Source organism: Gavialis gangeticus, unplaced genomic scaffold (genome assembly GCF_001723915.1).
Source record: "Gavialis gangeticus isolate Ggan-Ray unplaced genomic scaffold, GavGan_comp1, whole genome shotgun sequence".
NCBI lineage: Eukaryota > Metazoa > Chordata > Crocodylia > Gavialidae > Gavialis > Gavialis gangeticus.
Window position 1 is genome coordinate 17058335 of NW_017729008.1, and position 8819 is coordinate 17067153.

The window sequence follows — 8819 nt, forward strand, 5'->3', positions numbered from 1 at the left end:
GCCAGCTGACTTGAAGGTGTCCAGCTTCTCAAGGTGTTCCTTCACGAGGTCAGCATTGAGGGAGGGCAAGGAATCACCCTCACCCGGGCCTCCCTGCCCCGCAGTGGGCAGGAGCATCCCATGGGACTTGTGAAAGACTGATGCAAAGTACCCATTTAGCAAGTTGTTTTTTTCCTGGGCTTCGGTCATCAGTTGTCCCTTCTGGTTTAGCAGGGGTCCAATGTTGCCCTTGCTTTTCCTCCGGCTCCCCACATATTTAAAAATGGACTTTTTATTGTCCTTGATACTTGTAGCCATTTGGAGTTCCATCACAGCCTTGGCTTTCCTGGTTCAGACCAGTGCAGTGTATTCCTCCTTGGAGGTGGATCCCGTCGTCCATCCTTTGTAGGTCTTTCTTTTTAGATGCAGGAGGTCCACTAGTACCCTGGAGAGCCAAGGGGGCTGCTGTGTCCTTTTTCTGCCTTTCCTCTGAGACGGAATAGCCTTAGCTTGTGCATCTAGGATCACTCCCTTGAGGAAAAACTACTCTTCCTGGACTCCTCTTCCCTTGCAGTCGTGGTCCCTTAGGGCCTCACCGAGAAGTCTCCTGAGCTTGTCAAAGTCACCCCCCTGAAGTCGAGGACCTCTGTACTGCTGACTGACTTGCCAGCTTTTCAGAGGATGGTGAAGGTGATTAGCTCATGGTCACTGTCACCCAGCTTCCCTTTGATCGTTAGGTTGCTGATTAGGTCGTCCCCTGTCGCCAGTACCAGGCCGAGCAGCGCTTTACCTCTTGTTGGCCTGTAGACTTCTTGAGTCGGATAGCGCTCATCCACACGTGAGGAAGCTTTGCAACCGTTCAGATTTGGCCAAGCACTCTTCCCATAAGATGTCCAGGTAGTTGAAGTCTCCCGTGACAACCATGCACCGGGAGCGTGCGGCTTCAGCCAATTCCCTGGCGAACTCCTGGTCAAGCTCTTGATTCTGGGAGGGAGGTCTATAGGAGACTCCCACCATTGTATCCCCTGTGCTGTGTTCCCCATGAATTTTAACCCAGAGGGTCTCTAGTTATCCACCCTGGGCCCCAAAGTCAGCTTGTAGGGATGCGTAACTCTCCTTGACATAGAGAGCTACACCCCCGCCCCTTTTGTCTACTCGATCCCTCCTGTCCAGGGTATAGCCATCTATACCCATGGTCCAGTCATGGGTGGAGTCCCACCAGCTCTCCATTATCCCTATGACATCAGAATTGTTTGTGTTGAGCAGGAGGACGAGTTCCTCCTGTTTATTCCCCAAGCTCAGGGCATTCGTGTACAGGCATGCAAGTATCCCCTTGGGGGCCCTTGCCTTGCCTATCGATTGTTCCAGGGCTGGGGTAGGGGTGGGCTCCTTTAAGTGCCTTGGCCTGCTGGCACTTGATCAACATAATCCACCTGTGATATTGAGGGGCTGAGCTTCATGACCAGCAAAGTTCTTTCCAGTTCTACATCCCTGAGTTTTTGTCATGAGAGGATGGGGCATGAAAACTGAAGTCCTTAGTTAGGATGATGCTGTAAGTTCCTATACACCACTTGATTCATTGAAGGTTTTTCACACAGGAAAGCAGTAATAGGAAGATTTGTCCTGTTTCTAAGGGGGATATATTTTTGAAAAATATGAGGAGGAGCTCTTCCTTCATTTTTTTATTTTTTCAGAAATCATCTTGGTACCTTATACAAATAGAATCAATCATGTTTTGTTGTGTTTTATTCTTCCATTACAGCGGGTAGTCCAAAGTGCACAAAGCCAAACTAATTGCAGTGGTGTTTACTATTCTACTTTGCAGAATTTTTATTCTACAAAGTTGTATTTATTTTTTTCCCACTCATAAGATTTCCTTTTCAGTCAGAGCAGAAAGCTGTGGCTCATTTTTGCTCCCATGGCCCAGAGATGCCTTAAGGCATTTCCAGGGTTCTGTCTTTGCCAGGTCAGGTACACTAACTCTTTGGTGTTTGCAGCCTTCTGGGGTTAATTCATTTATCAAAATGTTGCAAAATTATCTTTAAAAAATGGGATTCAAGAGAGCAAGTTCTCTAAATTTCATTAGGCTCAGGCTGTGGCATATGGGGACCTTAAATATTGATTTGGGCTTGCCTAGAAGAGCAGTAGAGAAGAAATTTGCATAATGTCTAATAAGAATACTGGAATATCATCTTTTTTAATTTACTTTTTATTAGTTTCAAAAATAATGAAACACAAAACCCCAAAGGCTTTCAGTAGCAATTAGTTAACATTTTAGATTTCCGCTTACAAATTCTAATTAAGCACATAATTGTGTCCAAAAAGGATCTCTCTGAAATCAAGACATATTTATTAAGTAAAGATATCCTTGGATTGTCCTTAAAATACATGCTAGCATTTTTTCTATTCTGTTTTGGGAATGGGGAGGGAACTCGCTTTAATAATCCAATCAGAAGCAGAAGGCGACAGATTATCAAAAGGAGACTATGCAAATGTAGAATGCTAGAAAATAGGTGTCCTGTAAAGTATGAGGAAACCACAGGAAAGGATTATAAGAAGAAGACATAACAGAAATCCCCAATGATAGATATTGTATAATCAGATTATATTAGTCATTTAAACTATAGTTTGAAAGAAATATTCTTGGGCAAATCAGCATCATTCAAGCAGCTTCTCTCTTCATCCTGCTGTTGGCTATACTCCAGCCTAATTCTTTTCCTCTTGTTGCTTCAAGAAGTAATCTAGCAGCAACCAAATTCCAGCCTTCAATTTAGAAGTGTAACTCCATTGATGTAAATAGAATTACTAAGGGAGGGTTCAGCTCAGTCTATTTAAAGTGAGTTTTAATTTGCAAAGGCATACTTAAGTCAGACCAGAGACTGTGTTAGCTGTATTCTGTGATGAACGTTCTTTGTCTCTAATACAAAGACTTCTTCAATAGAAATATCGCTATAAATGTCAATTTACTGCACTGCCAAGAGGCATGTTATGCTCGCCCAACCCTAACTGATGCACAGTATTTGTTGCAAGGATAGAATAACAGAATGAGGATTCTTATAGTCTGTCTTCTTCAAGGGGTCCCTAGTTGACATAAGCCAATCCAATAAATTAAATTAAGCTAGCAATAAAATGGTTGCTCCTCTGAAGTCCTTTTGGAGCGTGGCACAGTTGAGTTCTTTCCCCATGTTGTTCAGTACTGTGAAGCAGTTAAGAGTCAATGAAAACAGCATATGCAGCAGTGTATCTCTAGGACATCAACTACCATCAGCCCTTCATCCCCTGCGCATCAAATGTAAAGAGCACCAGCTTTCTCAGTGTCTGGCCAAACACAACATCAGCTCTTGGAGGGACACTACCTCACTAAAACTGAACCCAGGGCAGACGTTCTGTAGTACGAAGCAGGGAAGCACTTTAAAGAACTGTTCTTCTCAGGTACAGCCACTGCTGAAGGATTGGCCTTTAAATAGACTCCCATATTTTTAGGTTCTTATATCCCACAGCCTTTGAGCCCTTTTGGACTCTGTGGTGCAAGATGCCTAGGTAATCTTGGCAGTGTAAGATGCCCATTTCCATTTGCAACTGGACAGAAAATGAGACCTAGTCTGATTCAGACCTGATTGAGCTAACACAGCCATGACCTCCAGGCTTCATTAGTGTAACTCGCTCTTCTCAGGAATGCAGCCACATGAATGATGTCCTGAAAAAGCTCCCACTGGTACAAAACACAGCATCCCATCTGCTTAGCAACACAGATTGCTGTGAGCAAAATCGCCCAGGTGCTCTGTTCTCTGCACTGGCTCTGCCCTGAATGCAGAGTCCAGTCCATGGACTCTGTCCTCATGTTCTCCATGAAACTGAACCAGACTACCTGAGCGATCACCTTCCCCTCTACAGCTTGGACCTCCACAAAAGCTGCATTTCACAGGACCCACGGAAATGCCCAGCAGTGCTGGGAAGCATGGGGCAGAGGACAGACTGCACCAGAGAACTCCCTCCTGCAAGAGAGTGACTCTTCACAAGCCTTACCACTTCCAAATCTCAATAGCCATACATCTCTCGGAGATGCTACATACAGTGCTGGCATCTCTTAGCGTGTGACGTAAGCCAGCATCTCTATCTTTTCCTTTCTCATTTTCATTCCCTATTTTTTATCTCCTTTCCACCTTCATCCCTTTTCCAGTTTTCACTCTCTCACTCATGTTTTAAAGGGTAGTTAAAAGTAGTTTTTAAATACATTGATTTCTGTGGTGATCCAAGTGTATGGCATTTTCCACCTTGGTGCGAGCAGCAGGGTAAAACTGTGATAATATGCGATCTGAAGAGATTTATGCCTGTAGACCTTAAAGACGATGGCTTTATTGTGTGAGGATGCCGCTGCCTTTAGCAGAATTCTGTCCCAGCTGCTTGCTTCTCCCTGATACGAGCCAGGGTATCCTAGCAGCAGCAGAAAAAGGGGAGCTAATTTTTTACCTCAGACATGTCTCAAGGAGGCAGGCTACCCTTCCCCTAAATGAATAGTACTAAAATAATTTGTTATTAGTCTCAGTCATAGGGGTCAATGGATTTCTCTGCTCTTACCCAGGAGTGCAGGTCTGATGAGTGCAAAGGGGACAGACTCGTGAGTTCTCTCTCCTAATCAAGCATTTCCACATTTTTTTATCCTTGCGGTGCTACAGAGCAAAGTACAGCCCAGTTTCCTTCCCTTTTTGAAAAAAAAAATTAAAGTTGGCAAAGTTATTTTGGAATGAGAGGTGCAACCCCAGCCTTCCCCGCTCTGAGGGATTCCTTGTTGTAGGCTCATCATCTCCTCTGCTGCAGATTTCCCATTTTTTTGCTTGCTTTAGTTTGAAAGCAAAGGGCTGGTATGTTGTTGATAATTTCACATTCTTACTGAAATTACTCCAGATAACTAAGCTCAGCCATTTTGGTTTTTACCACTGAAGCAAGAAACTTATAAATGTTAGAATCTGGAGGGTCTTATATGATTTCTAGTGGTTCTAATTGTTATGACAGGATAATAATTTCATTTAATTGCTAAGGTTACCACTTGTCAGGAACAGTGACCGTATTAACATATGGTAAGGCAATATAAGTTCTTGTTCCTGTACATAACATTGTAGTTTAGTCGTGACTAGGGTGGTTCATTTCTATTGAATTATTAATAGTTTATTGAAACAGACCCCAGAAGCAGTATCTATTGGTTATGTGTCATGGCTATTTCTAAACTTTTTTGTGTCCAACATAATACTTCAATGGAAACTTTTAGAGAAATTAGATTGGAAAGTGATGTAAGAGTTAAGACTATTAAATGATTGTAGCCTGACAAATAAGACATCCAATTAGTTAATCTTGCTTAGCATCATAAGCAGTTATTTTTGCAGCACTGAATACTTTTTTACACATTTTATTTTATGCTTGTCATTATATCCTGTAATTTTGGTTATTTATTCAAACATTAAACCCCAAAGTCTGAATGTTAGATTGTACAGCAGAGTGAATTTGGAGAAAAAAATTAATTATATGTTTTATTCTACTGCTATTTCATTCTTCCTGCCATCAAAGTACAAAAGTATACATTAAAATCTTCTATCCCATTGAGTAGCATTCTTGGATTTTTCAAATTTAGCTGCAAACATGGGTCAACTAGTGTCAAGACTGAAAGAACGCAGACTACAAATGAGTACAGATGAAGGAGTTACGCAGTACATGCTAAAACAGGTGGTTTGGAAGAGGAACAAAACGTTCAATAGCATAATAGATTACTGCTCTGCATCTCCAACTAGTGTGCCATGTTTACCAGAATAAAAAAGATAAATTGGTGTTGACTTAGAACTACATTTGTTTTTACAGTCTAATGATCAGAAAGAAAAATCTTGGAGAAGGTATTGTTTTACCGTTTTCTTCAATCTTAAAATGTTGGAATAATCAGGCAGCGCTTTCTCCTGGCAGTAATGCCACGGGGTTAGAATTTAAGAATTGTAATTTAGCAATGTAATTGCTCTTTCTTTCGTTTATCTTGGGAGTATCACTTCCTCTTGACTGAAAGATGCATCTTGTATGTCTTGTCTCCAAACAGGTTACAGTCCACACGCTGTAGGGGTGATTGTTCTGATATACTGTATTTTTGTTTATAGGACTGTGAACTTCGACATAATAAAGTACTTGTACGATTTCTTGTGAAAACAAGCTTCACAGCCATATGGACACTGTGACAATGACTAAGGCAAGCTGTGTTCATCTATCTACTTAGCTGGCCAGGGAGAAGAGTGTTTTGGCTGTTTTGGATTTGTCCAAACAGGTGCTGGCCCAGCATGGCTTCTTATGAAAATACTCTGATTGGTCTGGGTGGATCTGAGCAGAGGACTATTTACCAGGGACCCTGGAGTATTTGGAAGCAATGTGTTAATTATAAACAGCAGGGTTTGAGCACAATCTGTTCTACTCTTAATGATGTTATCTTAACACTGAAATTGCCTGAAACCCATTTACTTAGGACTGCATTTTGCTCTATGAACTATCCCCTGTGCTTTGAACATGGAAGCAGCCCTTGTTTGTGTGCCCAGTCTTTTCACTTCCTCTCCACAGGAATCTTTGCAATCGCCTGCCAAAGTAGCTTTTCCTAAGGCCACCATTTTAAGAGAGTGGAGTAGCAAAATATAATAAACATAAGTACATGTTTAAAATCAAGCTGGTGTAAAGCCTAGTTTCTCTTCAGTCATATGTAGATTATCCATTCAGCTCTCATGCATAGGGATTACCATTATAGGAAAACCCCAAACTTATTAGCACAGAATTTCTCTTGAGGCCCATCTGTAAATATTCGCTAATAAATTCTGGTCTTTATCAACATTTAAAAAAATCAACTTTTAAAATTGTCACAATTAGAACTGTCACTTCTACACCAGATGCTAATTCTGACAGGTTTTTTACATTCACTAACTTGAAAGGAGTTTATCATTTAAACACATATATAGTTCTTTTGAGCTCATCTTAGAATTTTCCGAGGTACAAATTCTAGGGCAGTTCTCAGTGGAAATATTTGAGCATTCGTGCTATGGAAGCAAAGGAGCTTGATTTGATGTACTCTCTAAAACTGGAATTGTCTGTAATGAAGGGTAATACAGGCCCTCCTGCAGCAACATGCATATGGAAGGAAAAGAGTCAACAGGTAAGAAATACGTTATATCCATTTCAAACTGTTCTCAGTAAAGAAAGCCCTGCAGTCTGCAGGAGGCAAAATACGTTGAACATACAATGGATTATCAAATGATGAAGCACTGGCTTAAGCTATTCTAGTTTTAAATGCTTCACCATTTCCAGATCTTGGTTTTTTTTTGCTTAAGAAAATATATGTGTACCAGGTGAATTTAGCCTGATTAGAACATCCCTTGGGACCGAACACCTGCCAGAAATTTGAAAATTCCAGATTTTTGAAACCAGAGCAGTGGCTGGTTGTGGGGGGTGGGTGGATGGTGGCAGCAGCCACTGTGTGCAAGCTTCTCCCTCCACTGCTCTGGGACTGGCCACCACTACTCCCTGATATAGTGTATTTTTACGAGGTTATACTGTATATCATGCCCCTGAATGTAACACACACCCTATTTTTGCAACGCCCCAAAAAAGGAAACTTATCTTACCATGGAATGTGGGTAAGTACCAGAGGTTTGGGGTCTCTAGAGCTGGGACCCGCATTCCCTAACTGGGGTACACTTGCTGGAGCTGAAGGCTGAACCCGGAGTCTAGCACTGGACACTAGTTCTGGGACCATGTGCTGATCTTGAGCCATGTGTTGGATGTGGACCTGTATGGTGGGTCAGATCCAGAAATTTTGCAGGAATGGGAAGCTGGGGCAATTAATACTGCCACCACTGTACCACACGCACATTAACAAATCACAGAAAATTAGGATTGGAAGAGACTTCAGGAGGTCATCTAGTCCAGCCCCCCCAGAGGAACACTCGGCTAAGTGGGATTGGTCGCATTGCTTCCTGACCTGTATTGAAGAGCTCTACCTGACTCAGGAAGTGCATGGGCCAACAGAGGTAATGCTCTCATAGACTTGGTCTTGGCCAAAGGAAATGATCTGGTGAGTGACTTAAATATAGAGGATAGCCTGGTCAACAGCGACCATAAAACCATTATGTTCACTGTCTGTCACAAGGCAGGCAAATCAGCTATCAGGATTGGAGTTCTGGACTTCAAAAAAGTAAATTTCAACAGGCTCAGGGCAATAGTAGGGGAAGTGCTGCAGTGAAAGGGACCAAAGGTGAAAGGAGTGTAGGAACAGTGGTTGTTCCTCAAGGACACAATCCTCGAAACACAAAAGAAGTCTGTTCCCATGTGGAGGAAAAGTAGCAGAAGGTCTGGGAAGCCCTCTTGGTTTAATAGGAGTATGACCATGGTCCTCTTGAAAAAGAATAAAGAGGCATGCAAACAATGGAAGCTTGGGACAGTCCCCAAGGAGGACTATACAACAACAGCCCACACTTGTAGGGAGCAGATTAGAAAAGCTAAGGCAGCGACTGAATTAAAACTAGCAACAGAAATCCAAGACAATAAGTCCTTCTTTAAGTATATAGGGAACAGGAGGAAAACAAATGGAAGCATGGGGCCATTGCTTAACAACTCCAGACAGCTGGTTGCCATCACTGAGGAGAAAACTGAACTCCTGAATGACTACTTTGCTTCGGTATTTTACCAGACTAAGGGGAAAATCGTACTAGATAAGGTTCAGAATGGGCATAGTGGGAATGACTGCCTTCCTACTGTTGACATTGAGTTAGAAAAATTAGACAGTTATAAGTCAGCAGGGCTGGGTGAACTTCCTCTGAGAGTGCTGA

The 8819-nt window shown here is 42.2% G+C and overlaps 1 protein-coding gene across 1 annotated transcript in view; it reads left to right on the forward strand.

Annotated features, from left to right (window-relative positions):
* ORC5 (origin recognition complex subunit 5) overlaps positions 1–6666 on the forward strand; it is a 166873-nt gene extending 160207 nt beyond the window's left edge. The window contains exon 14 of the mRNA XM_019509451.1: positions 6114–6666. Coding sequence (XP_019364996.1) covers positions 6114–6159 — 46 coding nt within the window. The 3' untranslated portion in view covers positions 6160–6666. The remainder of the gene's footprint in view (positions 1–6113) is intronic.
* The last annotated feature ends 2153 nt before the right edge of the window (positions 6667–8819 follow it).